At 48.6% G+C, this 16,817-nt stretch overlaps 1 protein-coding gene across 2 annotated transcripts in view; it reads left to right on the forward strand.

Moving 5' to 3' along the window:
* The window catches only part of LOC147035909 (spermatid perinuclear RNA-binding protein-like), a 178,853-nt gene that overhangs the window by 47,790 nt on the left and 114,246 nt on the right, over positions 1-16,817 (forward strand). For both annotated transcript variants that reach the window (XM_085848024.1, XM_085848015.1), the window contains 3 exons: positions 6,115-6,210; positions 6,321-6,432; positions 6,596-6,693. In XM_085848024.1, the coding sequence (XP_085704150.1) occupies positions 6,115-6,210; positions 6,321-6,432; positions 6,596-6,693 (306 nt within the window). The remainder of the gene's footprint in view (positions 1-6,114; positions 6,211-6,320; positions 6,433-6,595; positions 6,694-16,817) is intronic.

The following is a 16,817-nucleotide window of genomic DNA, read 5'->3' on the forward strand; positions in this document are numbered from 1 at the left end:
CCAAGCCCCTTTCTCGCGGATCTCCCGCCCCCACGCCCCTTTCACGCGGGGCCCCCCCCCCCAACCCCCTTTCTCCCGGCTCTCCCGCCCCCAAGCCCCTTTCTCGCGGCTCTCCCGCCCCCAAGCCCCTTTCTCGCGGCTCTCCCGCCCCCAAGCCCCTTTCTCGCGGCTCTCCCGCCCCAAGCCCCTTTCTCGCGGCTCTCCCGCCCCCAAGCCCCTTTCTCGCGGCTCTCCCGCCCCCAAGCCCCTTTCTCGCGGCTCTCCCGCCCCAAGCCCCTTTCTCGCGGCTCTCCCGCCCCCAAGCCCCTTTCTCGCGGCTCTCCCGCCCCCAAGCCCCTTTCTCGCGGCTCTCCCGCCCCAAGCCCGTTTCTCGCGGCTCTCCCGCCCCAAGCCCGTTTCTCGCGGCTCTCCCGCCCCCAAGCCCCTTTCTCGCGGCTCTCCCGCCCCAAGCCCCTTTCTCGCGGCTCTCCCGCCCCCAACCCCGTTTCTCGCGGCTCTCCCGCCCCCAACCCCGTTTCTCGCGGCTCTCCCGCCCCAACCCCGTTTCTCGCGGCTCTCCCGCCCCCAAACCCGTTTCTCGCGGCTCTCCCGCCCCCAACCCCGTTTCTCGCGGCTCTCCCGCCCCCAACCCCGTTTCTCGCGGCTCTCCCGCCCCCAACCCCGTTTCTCGCGGCTCTCCCGCCCCCAACCCCGTTTCTCGCGGCTCTCCCGCCCCCAAGCCCCTTTCTCGCGGCTCTCCCGCCCCAACCCCCTTTCTCGCGGCTCTCCCGCCCCAACCCCTTTATCGCGGCTCTCCCGCCCCAACCCCCTTTCTCGCGGCTCTCCCGCCCCCAACCCCCTTTCTCGCGGCTCTCCCGCCCCCCAAACCCCCACTCCTTCTACCTCCACCCTTTCTCCTGCCCCAAACCCCCTTTGCACCTTTCAAAACTACTCTGCTGATTGCTTGGTAAGCTGTAACAGTTCACATCATAATCCAGTATATGTGATTCCATGATACCTGGGAATGAATATTTTTCCATGACTTCTATTTTGTTCCTTTGAAGTTTTTGTAAACTGTGGGTTTTGTAAATATATTTTGTGTTGAAGGTTTGTTTGGATGAATCTAAGATTGTGCAGAGATTTATTGCTGCAGGTATTTATTCCCCCTTCTCAAAGTTCCTGGAGCCACTTTTACAAATGGTGCCCCAACTACTCTCATTAATAATCTCCTGCTTCATGATGCATGCTTGTTAATGAGAATATCTGGCACACCTTTGATCAAAGTGGCTGCATTATTAATTTACGTCATCCAGGAGAGGCAAGCCATGTTTGAAATGAAGGAATACGATTGGCTGATGTTTCAACGAAATCCTTTTTGGGGATTTGGTAACATCCAATGGACATATAAAAGTACAATTTTTCATAAAAACATTTGGCCTGTCGAGTTATTGAATGATTTTCTGCCTTTTTAATTTCCTTAAATCCCTGAGCTGTCGACCCTGGGTTTTGACTTCAACACAGCTACAAACTGTCAATCTGGTGTTTCATATGCAGGGCGAGTGTGCTTCATTGGAACGGCTGCCAAGCGCTTGACCTTCACCGGTTGACCATCACTGCCGAGCGCACATTGTCGGTTGACCATCGCTGCCGAGTGCGCTTCGCCGGTTGACCGTCACTGCCGAGCGTGCTTTGCTGGTTGACCGTCGATGCCGAGCGTGCTTTGCTGGTTGACCGTCGATGCCGAGCGTTCTTCGCCGGTTGACCGTCGCTGTCGAGCGCTCTTCGCCGGTTGACCGTCGCTGTCGAGCGCTCTTCGCCGGTTGACCATCGATTCCAAGCGCACATCGTCTGTTGACCATTTCAGCCGAGCACGCTCCGCCCGTTGACCGTAGCTGCCGAGCTCTCTCCGCCCGTTGACCGTAGCTGCCGAGCTCTCTCCGCCCGTTGACCGTAGCTGCCGAGCTCGCTCCGCCCGTTGACCGTAGCAGCCGAGCACTCTCCGCCCGTTGACCGTAGCTGCCGAGCGCGCTCTGCCCATTGACAGTCGTTGCCGAGCGCGCTCCGCCCGTTGACCATCACTGCTGAGCGCGCTTCGCCGGTTGACCATCGAATCCAAGCGCGCATCATTGGTTGACCATTGCAGCCGAGCACGCTTCGCCGATTGACTATCACTGCCGAGCGCACTTTGCTGGTTGACCATTGCTGCCGAGCACGCTTTGCCGGTTGACCATCGAATACAAGCGTGCATCGTTGGTTGACCATTGCAGTCGAGCACGCTTTGCCGGTTGACCATCGCTGCCGACCGCGCTTCGTCATTGACCATCGCTGCTGAGCGCGCTTCATTGGTTGACCTTCGCTGCCGAGCGTGCTTCGTCTGTTGGCCTTCGCTGCCGAGCGCGCTTCGTCGGTTGACTGTCGCTGCCAAGCGCGCTGAGCCTGTTGACCATCGCTCGCGCTTCGCCTGTTGACCATCACTGCTGAGCGCCCTTTGCCCATTGACCATCGCTGCCAAGCACGCTTTGTGGGTTGACAATCGATTCCGAGCACGCACCGTCATTTGACCATTGCAGCTGAGCGCTCTTCGTCGGTTGACCGTCGCTGTGGAGCACACTCCGCCAGTTGACCGTCTGCCGAGCGCGCTCCGCCGGTTGACTGTCGCTGCCAAGCGCGCTCCGCAGGTTGACTGTCGCTGCCGAGCGCACTTCGTTGGTTGACCGTCGCTGCCGAGCATGCTCCACTGGTTGACCGTCGCTGCCGAGCACACTCCGCCCGTTGACCGTCGCTGCCGAGCACACTCCGCCCGTTGACCGTCGCTGCCGAGCGCACTCTGCCCGTTGACCTACGCTTCCGAGCGCGCTCCACCTGTTGATCTACGCTGCCGAGCGCTCTCCGCCCATTGACCGTCGCTGCCGAGTGTGCTCCTCCCGTTGACCGTCGCTGCCGAGCGCACTCCGCCCGTTGACCTACGCTGCCGAGCGCGCTCTACTCGTTGACCTACGCTGCCGGGCGCGCTCCTCCCATTGACCGTCGCTGCCGAGCACGCTCCGCCCGTTGACTGTCGCTGCCAAGCGCGCTCCGCAGGTTGACTGTCGCTGCCGAGCGCACTTCGTTGGTTGACCGTCGCTGCCGAGCACGCTCCGCCCGTTGACCGTCGCTGCCGAGCACACTCCACCCGTTGACCGTCGCTGCCGAGCACACTCCGCCCGTTGACCGTCGCTGCCGTGCGCGCTCCTCCCATTGACCGTCGCTGCCGAGCGCGCTCCGCCCGTTGACCGTCACTGTCGAGCGCGCTCCGCCCATTGACCGTCGCTGCCGAGTGTGCTCCTCCCGTTGACCGTCGCTGCCGAGCGCACTCCGCCCGTTGACCTACGCTGCCGAGCGCGCTCTACTCGTTGACCTACGCTGCCGGGCGCGCTCCTCCCATTGACCGTCGCTGCCGAGCACGCTCCGCCCGTTGACCGTCGCTGCCGAGCGCGCTCCGCCCATTGACTGTCGCTGCCGAGCGCGCTTCGCCCGTTGATCATCGTTCCTGTGCACACTCGTATTCTCTGGGTTCTTTCTCCTTCACTCTCTGATTAGGGCCACATGACCTCATGATGCACAAACTTCCATCACAAGCGAGTGTTGTCTGCTGACGTGCAAACACCATATTGTGCAGTTGCCTTTCATCCTTCTTGCATCATCGTCTGCAAAAGTTATGCAAGTTTTATTTCCTGAAAGCTGCCGTACCAGCATCTTCAAATTTCCACTTCATTCCCTGTCACAGATTTTTTTTGTTGTTGTTGGTTTGTTTTTTTGCTGAAGAAGGTGCATTGTAGTTCAATGGGTAACATTCCTTTGTTTGAATTATACGTTTCATTATGAACAAGATGATTCAGTGTTTTTATTTTCATGTCATCTTCAGTGTTTGGCGTTTTTTTTCATTTTTATTTTTTCATTTGAAGCTGATTTGTTATTTATATCAAGTGAACATTGGCCTTATTGAAAACACAGAGAGTGATTTGCAGGTTTGTTTTTAGCCTTGAGCGTGTGCGTGTGTGGATAAACTTTAGTATTTTGCTCCGAATTGCCTAATTTAATTTCATACCAGGTTTGTGCAAGGGGTCGCCGAGACAAATACCCAAGGGAAGCTCTGCACACTTCAAATCTTTGTCATCTTTGACGTTTTTGCAGACAAAATGTCGGCTCAAGGAAGTATGCCAGTTTGTAATCCTTGAGGAAAGAATGTGGTTGAACCTTCTCTGAAAGGCAGTTCCACAAATGGAATAAAAATGAACAAAAGAGTGGAGGTGGGTTGTAAGTCTGGATGCTTGGAGTTCATCGAGAAAATGTGTTTACCGGAAGGAGAACCCGGAGAAGCTGAACATCCTGGAGAATCTGCGGGGGGTGTGGTGGGGGGTGGGGGAGGAGAGGGATTGGGGGACTCGACCAATGGAGCAGATGGATCAAGACTGAACGAGAGATGGAAAAATACCAGATCCCACCAACCTGTCCATGATGTGAGAAGAGGCCTTATCATGACAGCTGCCAATTATGTTGAGAACTTAAGATTCTGTAGAATTCGGAGGATGTGTAAGGAGGATGGGTGGAGGTGGTTGGGGTGGGCAGGAGGGCTATGTGGCTGCCAGCCCAAAGAAGAGAGCAATATTCTATTGAGTTTTGTTGGCTGTAAGTTCTGATTTTTCACAGAATAATTTTTAGCTGGCTGCTGGGGCCAACTTTGCTGTGTTACCAGCAGAGGAGAGGTCATGATTGATGGTTCGGCTGAAAACCTCAAGAGATTGAACTTCTTCTCGTGGCCGAACGTGTAAACAGGTAGTTGTTTGTTTGATCATTGTTCTGAAGCAACAAAGTGAAACTGTGAGATATGCCAAGGTTGAAAAAAGTGTTTCATTTGTTCGACCAACATCTACTCCATTCCAGATTAGGAGAGAAGAATGCAGCTGCTGGCTACGTGTTATTCGCATGGAATACTGGATGTTGTAATGTGGAGTCATCTGTAAAACGGGGGGGGGGGGGGGGACAGGATTTACAGACCATTGGAGAGTCGAATTTACATGAGGTGAATGAGCCTGAGTTTCAAGACACTGCCTTGGGGCACTCGGGCCATTCCTCAGGGAGGAAAAGAGGATTTCCTCGAGAGCAACTTGACTGTGCAAGTTGAGGAACTCAGAAAGCCAAGGATGAAAGTAGCCGTATTTGCCACAGGCAGCAAGCTTGGTAAGCAGAGCAGGATGCCAGATTATGTCGAATGCTTGAGATATGTCCAAGGAGTCTGTTCTGTCCTTATTTGAGATTCAACGCCACCAACCATTCCTGACAGAGATGCAGCAGTCCTGTTCTCGTAATCAGAAGTGATAAAATATCTGAAGAACGAGGGAGCCAATTTTGATGAGATTTGGCAGGTGGTTTCAGCCTTAGCCAACAATTAAACCTTGTCATTTTGGTCTCCAGCCCAAAGGTCACAGGTTTGGGTCAAATTTTGTCAGCAATTCCAATTATGATGTCATATCTCTGACATCTCTTCAAGAACAAGACCAACATGTCGTTACAATGAAGAACCCGTTTTGCTCGTGAATCTTCATGATGATTTGCATCGGCAGATAGGTACAACAATTGATGAAATCGACAAAATGTTGAGGTCTGCGAACCGCCTTGGGAAGCAAGGAGAACCTGACTTTTCCTTTTTCTCCGATGAGGGGTTGATTCCCAAAATGTAATCTTGTTGCTTCCCACTTCAGTTAGCCGACCTCAATCGATGTTCTGTTGATTTCATCCAGAACGGTATTGATGCGTTTCCTCATTTTGATTAATGGATTTATGTTAACGTTTTCCGGTCATCTTCTCCATATTGTATAGTTTTCTGTACCAATATATTGGAGATGCTTTAACGAGTTGTAAACAAGTGTAAAAGAAGTTGATGTATCATGTTTGAAAAACTGTGTTGTGTTCGTGTCAGTTTTGGATGCTATATTTTGCATCACATGATATTTTTGGGTTCAGTTTTACCGCTAACTACCATTTGGTGTTTTGTGTTTTGCTTGTTCAGCCGATGCTGTGATTGATATTTATTTGATGTTGGTTTCCAAAAACATGGACGTTGTTTTAGCAAGATGAACTTGTCCTTCCTGGCAGGCTCGAATTGTTCCCCAGAAGTCCTGTATCATTGTTCTGCGGGTGATGCGGGACCTGTGTAACAGAGTTCACACTTGGAAACCTCTCCAAGGCTGGGTAAATACCACTTCCTCTTTGATCCTATGCAGTGCATATACTGCAATCTCTTATGCACCAACACTATTAATTAGCAAATGAGGGAAAAAAAAATTATAATTGTTTCTCAGGTCATTGAACTCCTCTGCGAGAAAGCCATTATGACCAGCATTCGCCCAATGGGGGCAGGTGAAGCTCTTCGCCGAGTCATCGAGTGTCTTGCCGCAGGAATCTTGCTCGAAGGTATGAGGATCTCAATGTTGATGCTCAAGTTCTCACGTTGAGTTATTGCCAAGATAATGCATTATATGTACACCATGCTGTGGTTATTCCAATGCATATGGATTCCTGCACTTACTTCACTTATTATAAACTTCCTGATCTATCCAGTTAATTTTATTTGCAGATAAATCAGGAATCTTGGACCCTTGCGAAAAGGAGCCAAAAGACGTCCTTGATGGAATCACTGCTCAACAGAAAGAGGACATCACACAAAGTGCTCAGGTTCCACTCACTTTGGTTTCCCCTTCTCTTGTCCTTGGAAAGGGTTTCTAGATTTTATTGTGAGAAAGTTCATAGTTTCACAGTAAAATGAGAATTGCATTTATATTTTTCCAACATTTTATTCATTTACATGAACATTTACTCATTCATGTATTCATTTAATTGTTCATTCCTTTCCTGTCGTAATTCTCTGCAGATTTCTGCAGTAGATGAGAGTACAGCTCTCATATGCTATTTTTTTTAACTGTAGAATTTTTGCCTGGGTTTTTTCTTGGCAGACTTGCCTGATGGCCTTTTTAGCCTCACCCTTTCCAAAGGGAATATTTTAATTTGTCTTTGTCCATGTGCAGATCTACTTTAATATAGAATGCTCATATTCTCTGATCTGCCGGAATCTTGAGCTGAGAATATGAACAATCTATATTAAAGTAGATCTGCATGCAGACACAACGGGGGTTCTACTTCAAATATACAGTACATTGATGATATTTTGCATTGTTAAATGTTTTGTCTTGATGTGAATGTATTTTGGAGATTGTCAGGAGGATAAGAATGTTGAATGTCAGACAACCACTCAACAGACACTCGCTGACACTCATTGTCGCTCACTCACGTTGGGTCATTGTGGTCCTATATATATATATATATATATATATATATATATATATATATATATATATATATATATATATATATATATATATATATATATATTTTTTTTTCATTCATTAGAAGATAATCACAGAGTATACATTGCTTATGAGCTTTTGTCTCTGTGTTTCGTCTTCTTTTACAAGTCGGACAATTCTCTAATTTATTGTCGGGAGCATCAGGGAATTCAAGCGGCTTAACAACTGGCATATCATTTGTATTCGGCATCCTTTATAGTTGATTTTTTATATAATGTTTTCACTGAAACTAAAATTCATCTTCACTTTCACTATCATAATGTTCATCCACATCGGTGTTTTCATAATATTCATCCACATCAGTATTACCATCTTCATTGGCATTAGCATCATCATTGATAAAACTACTTTCAGAACTATCGTTTGGATACAAGCTCACAGTATTCTAGCTGTCTTCTGTGTTAATGGAGATACTATCATCACTATCACAATCCCCAAAATCTTCAGCTGTATCACAACTCATTTATTTAGGAAAAAAAAGTTGGTAATTTCAGTTTAAGCAAAGATATATTGTATAAATATGAGGACGACAATGCATTGTGATGTCTGCAATGAAGACTGCAAGTATTATAAGAAACACCTTCAATCCTACAAACACACATTATATTTGTTTCCTGAAATATCTCCGTTAGAGCAAGAAGAGAAAAATGCATCATGATGTCTACTTAACGGACTTCTTTAAAGACGGGTATAACTAGAACTGCTACTTTATAACTACTAGCCGTGATAACCGCGTACCACGGCATCCGGCTTTGACACAACCCTGCTTTGATAGAACACGGGATTGAGGAGTTACGGACAGAGTAAAACGCCGCATTGAATCTCTTTATTACGGAAGCAGTTGTCCCTTTTTCCTGAATACATAGTATTAATTGAATTGGTGTATATATAACGTGAACACAAAGTAATAAATGTTGACACCATGGGTGAATGGTGTAAACCGGGATTCACCTGAATCACATGGAGCCCCACACATCTCCCAACGATGTGGGATTGATGAATAATGGACCGAATAACACACCACATTCAATCTATTTATTACATACGTAGTTTGCCCTTTTTCCTGAATACATAGTCAGTATTAATTGAATTGGTGTTTAACCTGAACATGAAGTAATAAATGTTGACAAGCCGAAACCCCGTCACAGACGGATTCCGTTCCATGAGCCCAATATGACAACCAGTGGCGGCTCTTTTAAGAGCCGGATCCCAGTCGATGTACTCCATGGCCTTACCTAATGAGGCCTACAAAACGTCCTTGTACACGACATTTTTGGTGTACACTACTCCTTGTGAAGAAGTCCCCTGATTTGTGCATGTGTCTACTTTGACGTACAAACACCGTGTCAAAACTTCTCAGGTCACAGTACCGAGAAAAATGTGACGCGACTGCAAGGAGGAGCACAAAATTGGTCCTTCATTATTAATATATAGATGCTTCAGAGTTGAAGTTTGACTATTGCCATTATGTGCGATGCACTCTTGCAGGTACGAAGTTTCTTTCAGTCCAGGTCACAGTACTGAGAAAAACGTGATGTGACCACTAGGAGGAGCACAAAATTGGTCCTTCAGTATTACTATATCGACTAGCCGAAGCCCCGTCACAGACGGATTCTGTTCGTTCAACCACCCTCACCAGCTCACCCACACTCGAAGGACATGGACTGGACAGGGTGTGCTTGCCCCCGCCTACTCATCCCCTGCCCCATTCCCCCCACCTTCAATTTGCTTACCCCCGCCCAAAAATTTAATTACCCCGGTCCCGCCTCTTCACTCCCCGACCCCTGTCTCTTGATTCCCCGCACCACTTGCCCCCGCCCCCCTGTCCACCCCCTCACACTCAACCCCGCCTAATTCACCCCAGCCCCCGCCCCATGTCCCCCCCCGTTTCCCGCTTTCAATTTGCTTACCCCTGCCCAAAAATTTGCTTTCCCTGCCCCCGCCTCTTCACTTCTCGCCCCCGCCTATTCACTTCTCGCCCCCGCCTCTTCAATTCTCGCCCCCATCTCAACGAAAAGTGTTTATTCTGCTTCAGAGTTGAAAGTTGACTATTGCCACGATGTGCAATGCGCTCTTACAGGTACGAAGTTTCTTTCCGTCCAGGTCACAGTACCGAGAAAAACGTGACGCGACCGCGAGGAGGAGCACAAAATTGGTCCTTCAGTATTAATACATAGAAGATACAATGTTTCTTGTTACATTTTTTGTGTCAAATTCACATTCTGAGGGAGTCGGCATGTGTAGAAGAGGGTTTTACATTGCAGACGCTATTTTCGAGGAGTGGAATTGCACCTCTCAGCGGTAACGGTCTGTCGATGACAGATGTAATGACGTCACCGAATGACCGATGATGTCATGACGTCCTGACATCTCTCAGCGGTGACGTCACACGTCGCCATATTAACGAATGTAAAACGAAAAGTGTTTATTCTGCTTCAGATTTGAAAGCTGACTATTGCCACTATGTGCGATGCACTCTCACAGGTACGAAGTCTCTTTCAGTCCAGGTCACAGTACCGAGAAAAACGTGACGTGATCGCTAGGAGGAGCACAAAATTGGTCCTTCAGTATTAAGATATAGATACCACGAGTGCAGAGGGTAAACCGGGACTTCCCCGAGTAACGAGGCCTCACACATCTCTATATGATATGGGATTGACAAGTTATGGACCGAGGAACACGCTCCATCTGTTTATTATGTACGCAGGTCAGGGAAGGTATGGGAACATGCACCAGAGGAGCGCGTCGCTGCGTTCACTTTCCGCCTGTATTCCAGTGGCCTCTGTCTGGCCATCCGCCAGGCTTCCACTTGGCCCATCCCCATCTCTTTGAGATTCCGATCAACCTGCTGCACCATGAGGCAGGTGGTTGGCCTATTGGTCTCCTCCACTCATGAGGCTCCCTCACTGAGAGAATCTGGTGAGCGGGATCAGCGTCAGAAAAACGAGCCACATGTCCATCCAGCTGCAGCTGATGCTCACGGACGATGCAGGTAACAAATTTCATTTCAGTCTCTCTCAGCAACCACTCATTGGACACAAAGTCTGATCAGCGATAGAGAAGGATTCTCCGAAGAGACCTGGTACCAAAGCAATTAAGTCTCCATCTCAGATCCCTGGTACCAGAGTCCAAGTTTCACATCCATAGAGCAAGACTGGAAGCACCAAGGACATGAAGACTCGAACTTTCGTCGTCCCGTACAGGTACCGACAGGGCCACACCCCATGATCCATTGTGAATCCATGACTCACCAGGCCTGATCCAGATGTCTATTGCACTCTGGCTTGCAGCCAGCAGAGACATGAATATCACTGCCAAGGGAAGTGAATCTCTCCGTGAGCTCAACATCCTCACCACAAACAGGTACAGACAACATAGCAGCATCTAAGATGTCATTGAAATCCTGGATCTTAGTTTTGACCCAGGAAAACCGTAATCCCAGTGGCTCCGACTCAAAACCAGCACTTCAAGGGCCCCCAAAAGGATATCCAGAGTCGCCGCAAAGATGACTGCATCATCTGTGAAATCAAGGTCAGAGATCTTGACATTCCCAAACAGCGCAACGCAGCTTGATCTCTGACATCCTCCCAAGAATCCAGTCCGTACAAGCGCTGAAAAGTGTGGGGGCCAGTACACACCCCTGACAAATTCTAGTAACAAATGGAAATAAGTTGGAGATGGTATCACCACATATCACAGCACTCTCAGTACCAGAGTGTAGTTCAGACATCAGATTGATCAGTTTTAGTGGCACCCCATGAAGACTGAGAATCCTCCAGAGGGCAACCCGATTCACTGAATCAAACACTTTGCAGAGATCAACACAGGCTGTAAGAAGCTCTTGCCGATGCTCTCGTCTGTGTTCAGTGAGGGCCCGAAGGGCGAGGAGATGATCAATCGTTGACCTCTTTGATGTAAAGCTGACTGCTCTGGGCGCTGGTGCTCAAGCAGATGGTGGCGAACCTGATCAAGAATTATCCGAGCAAAGACCTGGCCCGGCACTGAGAGCAGTGTCGCCCCTCAGTAGTTGTTGCAGTGCTGGTGATCACCCTTCCCTTTCCAGAGAGGGACAACAAGGTCCCTCTTCCAGTCAGTTGGGATGATGCCTGTGTTCCAGGCAGATCACAGAACTGCAGGGATGCCACAGATCCCAGGAGCTTCATCCCATTTCAACCAGTTCACCACAGCCTGTTTTTCCACAAACGAATCTGGGTCACAGTTGATTGCAGCGTCAGTAAGAGGGATAGTAACACCCCAACATCCAACTCAAAAGCTCGTGGATCAGCCTGGTACAACCGCTCAAAGTAACCGGCTCAGCGGGTCTTTACTTCAGACTCCTCTGTCAAGAGTCCTCCACCCTCCGCTCTCACTACAATTCACCGAGGGTTGGGCTTGGATGAACGCAATGCGCAAATTCCCCTGTAAATAGGACGAGAATCCATTGACCTCATGTGATGCTTCACCCACTCACAGATTCCTCGCACATAGGCCTCCTTGTCCACCCTCAGCGCACGTACAGTTTTTCGCGTCAACTCCCTCAACAGCTCAGCTCTGCCTTTCAGCCTGGCCCTACAACTTTAGTCAATGGAATCCAGTGTCCCTTGAGAGTCAAAAGTCTTCTTCGCCCTGCAGTGAGTTCCAAGACGTCCACCGGTAACATCAAGGATGGTGGTCTTCAAGGCACTCCACAACTCTTCAGGATTCCCCAAAGCACTCTGACCCCCCCCCAAAACCCCACTCAGCCTGTTCGCAAAGTCCTCAGCTACCCTCTCATCCTTGAGCTTGCAAACAGCTCACCTCGGTTGTGATTGTACCATTCTCCCGGATTTTAGCTGCAACTTCAGAGTTGCTACCACAAGCATGTGTTCTGTATTGACGTACTGAGCGCTCCGGTAGACCCTGCAGTTCTGGATCATCCTCCAGCCACCATGAATGAGCACTTGGTCAATCTCCTTTTCCACACGACCATCCATCCATTGGGTCCGTACTCTGTGCAGAGCATTGGTGATGCTGAAGCAGTCGTCTGGGCTATTGGGCACAATCCTGGACAGGTCGCCACTCCAACACAGGATAACAGCAAGCTGGTACTCATTTTGCCGACCTCGGGAGGAGGAGAAGAGATTGGAACAATTCTCTGTGCAGAGCGTTGGTGCTGCCGAAACAGTCTCCTTGGCTATTGGGCACAATCCTGGACGGGTCGCCACTCCAACACAGTATACCAGCATGCTGGCACTCATTTTGCCGACCTCGGAAGGATGACAGGCAAAGTCAACCCCACCTGGTATTAATTCAACACAAAGGGGGATTTGAACTCAGGATCCTATGATTCCAAACTCACCAACCGAACCATGAGGCCAACACCAGGCATAATCACATGACCAGCATTGGAATACCAAGTTCAGCGATGAGCCTGTGGGTGCTGAAACCATGAACCAGCCACCCGAAGTCCATGACTTATTGCAAAGTCAAGAAACTTGGTGCTATTCTGGTTCATCGTTCCTGACCCATGGGGACCAACACATGTCTCATAACCATCCCTATCAGTGCCTGTCGATGCATTGAAATCCTTTAAGACTAGAAGAGTATCTTGCCTGGGGCACTGATGAACCACAGACTCAAGCGTGGCATAGAATGCGTCCTTCACGGTGAGATCACTTGTCTCAGTCGGAGCATATATGGAGACTAGAGAAATGACACCCACGGAGTGACGAATCCTTTGTCTCATAATACACTCGTGGACAGGTGTTACCTCAATTATCTTTAGAGTCAGCTTATTGGACACAACTACAGCAACTCCTTGGGCATGGTCACCATCAAAGCGACTCGACCAATAGTAGGTGTTACCACACGCTATGATCTCACCACTATCCAGTCTCTGAAACTCAGAGAGTGCTGAAATACCGATGTTCAAAAGCTTGAGCTCAGACAATAACAGACAGGTGATTATCCTCTCTTAGGGATAAGATATTCCATTCACCCACTGAAGGGGGACCGCTTCAGCTCTACCCAAGGAGACCGCCGTCTGGTGGACGACACCTCAGCATCACCCCGCCACACACGACCGCAATCAAACCCGGGAAGGTTACCCCGTGGTTTTCCTCCTATCATCAAAGAGTGGGGCTTCTGAAGGATTTGTGCCAATCCCATCATCAGGTGAGCCGCCTGGTGGAGGGCAGCTGCACAAAAGGTACTCCCATGGAGTGGGTTTGCAGTTTTCTTCACGGTTTTCTTATGTTTTGCGGCGTGAAGGGTTTTACAGTGGCCAAAGTGAAAATCCTGCCGCCAACCTCCTAAAACAAGTAACCAAACTGCAGGAGGATATCCGCAGCCACAGTTGGGCACTTGATGTGGATGGCCATTGGCTCACAAGAAACGCCTCTGCCCTTTGACAGGTTTTGTTTTTAATCCTGCTGAGTGTCCATATCATACACCCTCCTCACCAGAAAAACCTGGAAGGGGAGATGGTTTCATCGCCAACAACCCGACCATGAAACAGATTAGTACAGGTTTACATGATACCTGCAGCAAGTCACAGATCTGATCTGGCCCGATCTGACAATAATTATGTACGCAGATGTCCCTTTTCCTGGGGCCATCACCAGTATCAATTGAATTGGTGTTTAAATAACCTGAACATGAAGTAATAAATGTCACCGTGGGTCCGCAGGGTAAACCGGAACTCCGAGTAATACAAAGCCCTGCACACGTCTCTCAACGATGCGGGATTGATGAGTTGTGGACCGAGCAATACGCCACATTAAGTCTTTATTATATAAGCAGTTAGCTCTTTTTCCTGAATATAGTCGGAATCAATTGAATTGGTTTTTAAATAACCTGAACAAAAAGCAATCAACGTTGACACCATGGGTGCGGAGGGTGAAGCGGGATTCCCCCTGAGTCTAATGACCCACCCCCCCCGCCCCCCCACATGCTTCTCCATGACAAGGTGTTCACAAGTTATGGACTGAGGAACAGGCCATGTTCCATCAATTTATTATGTGCACAGTTGACCCCTTTTCCTGGGACCATCATCAGTACCAATTGAATTGCTACTCCTGTACCCTGAAACGCATGTAGGCGCAGCCAAATGAGCCTTGTGCAAAAAAAAAAGTTCTCAGATGCAAATAATTAAATAATTCTGGCTGCCATCATTGCAGCTGATCGAGTTTAAATTTAAAAAAAACATACATTCCCTATGTCAACTGGATCATAACTGTGAAGTTTGATGTTGACTGATGAAGCAGTTACAGAGAAAACATTAATATTTTATTTCAATCCAATATGGTTGCCAAACCATGTGACCTACGTCAAAAAGAGGAGGGAACTTTTTGTTCATCTTGGATAGGCGGTCAGACCTGTAAAGTTTCGCCTCAATCTGTTAAGCCGTTTAAGAGAAGTTTTTTTCAATTTTTTTAATTTTCAATCCAATGTGGCTGATGAACCACATGACCTATGTCATCATAAATTTGTATTCTACCTCTAATTTGTGAGGAGATCACACTTGTTGAGTTTCGTTTTAATCGGATAAGGTGCGTTTTTCTCTCCAAGATGGCTGGCAAACCATGTGACTTGTGACATAATTTTCTCCTGTATGTAGCAATGACATTTGATGATGGTTGCAAAGTTTCACTTAGATCGGGTAAGTGGTTCCAGAGAAAACATTATTTAATATTTTTCTTCACTCCAGCATGGCTGTCAAACCATGTGAGCTATCAATTATTCTTTAACAAATCGAAGATTCTGAAGCCATCTGGAGAAATACAACAAATAGAAGCCGTTCTGGAGAAGAAGATTAAAAACAAAAACAATTCGAAACAATATAGCTGCCGAATCACGTAACCTGACTTCATAATATTTTTTTCCTTCTGTGAGTTGCGTAGATGACGCTCAAGAAATTTCAAATTTTTGGTTCTACATTGTGTTCTACACGTGGAATTTTCACCGGAATACCACTTCACCGAAGACATCATGAAAAAAAAAATCACACTTTTTCCTCGTGGGGATTTCTTGCCATTTGCCAATTTTCAAATTTTTTTCCATAGAGCGGTTTTGGAGATGGAGGTCCAAAGTTTTTCAAAGGTGGTGCCCGTACCATGTGACCTATGATGTCACAATTATCAATGAAATATTCTGCGAAAAATGATGCATACTACGGTGAAAATTTTGTGCCGATTGGTTTAACGGTTGCCGAGAAAATGAATTTAAAAGTGGAAAAAACCCGACAATTGCCGGTGGAATAAGAAAAATAATAATAAAGCATAAGAAAAACAACTGCTTACCCAGTCTTGGAGGCTTGGTATCCTAATAATTAGAACAGAAAAAAAACAAGAGGTTACCCAGCCCAAAAGGCTTGGTACCCTCAGAACAACAATAATAATAATAATAATAATAATAATAACAAACAAACAGAAGAAAAACAATAGGTGACCCAGCTCTGAAGGCTTGGTACCCCAAATAATAATAATCTACACTAATAAAAGGGTGTGTGCGTGCATGCGTGTCCTCCATGTTTCAGGGAGATGTTCACAAACATGAATCAATATAAACAACTGCGTGTGACGGGTGGAAAAAATTTAGCTCGGTAATTTAGAAAACACGTTAATACGGCAAACGGCTCAGAAATCGCTGTTATTTCACAACTCGCTCAGGATGGCGGAGCATGAACCACTCGCTCAGGATGTCGGAGCACGAACCACTCGCCCAGGATGACTGAGCACGAACCACTCGTCCAGGATGACAGAGCACGAACCACTCGCCCAGGATGACGGAGCACGAACCACTCGCTCAGGATGACAGAGCACGAACCACTCGCTCAGAATGACGGAGCATGAACCACTCTCTCAGGATGACGGAGCACGAACCACTCGCCCAGGATGACGGAGCATGAACCACTCGCCCAGCATGACGGAGCACGAACCACTCGCCCAGGATGACGGAGCATGAACCACTCGCTCAGGATGACGGAGCACGAACCACTCGTCCAGGATGACGGAGCACGAACCACTCGTCCAGGATGACGGAGCACGAACCACTCGCCCAGGATGACGGAGCACGAACCACTCGCCCAGGATGACGGAGCACGAACCACTCGCCCAGGATGACGGAGCACGAACCACTCGCCCAGGATGACGGAGCACGAACCACTCGCCCAGGATGACGGAGCACGAACCACTCGCCCAGGATGACGGAGCACGAACCACTCGCCCAGGATGACGGAGCACGAACCACTCGCCCAGGATGACGGAGCACGAACCACTCGCCCAGGATGACGGAGCACGAACCACTCGCCCAGGATGACGGAGCACGAACCACTCGCCCAGGATGACGGAGCACGAACCACTCGCCCAGGATGACGGAGCACGAACCACTCGCCCAGGATGACGGAGCACGAACCACTCGCCCAGGATGACGGAGCACGAACCACTCGCCCAGGAT

The sequence above is a fragment of the Eptatretus burgeri genome, chromosome 1, assembly GCF_056783735.1.
Source record: "Eptatretus burgeri isolate ZD-2024b chromosome 1, Ebu_testis_v1, whole genome shotgun sequence".
In the NCBI taxonomy this organism is placed as follows: Eukaryota; Metazoa; Chordata; class Myxini; order Myxiniformes; family Myxinidae; genus Eptatretus; species Eptatretus burgeri.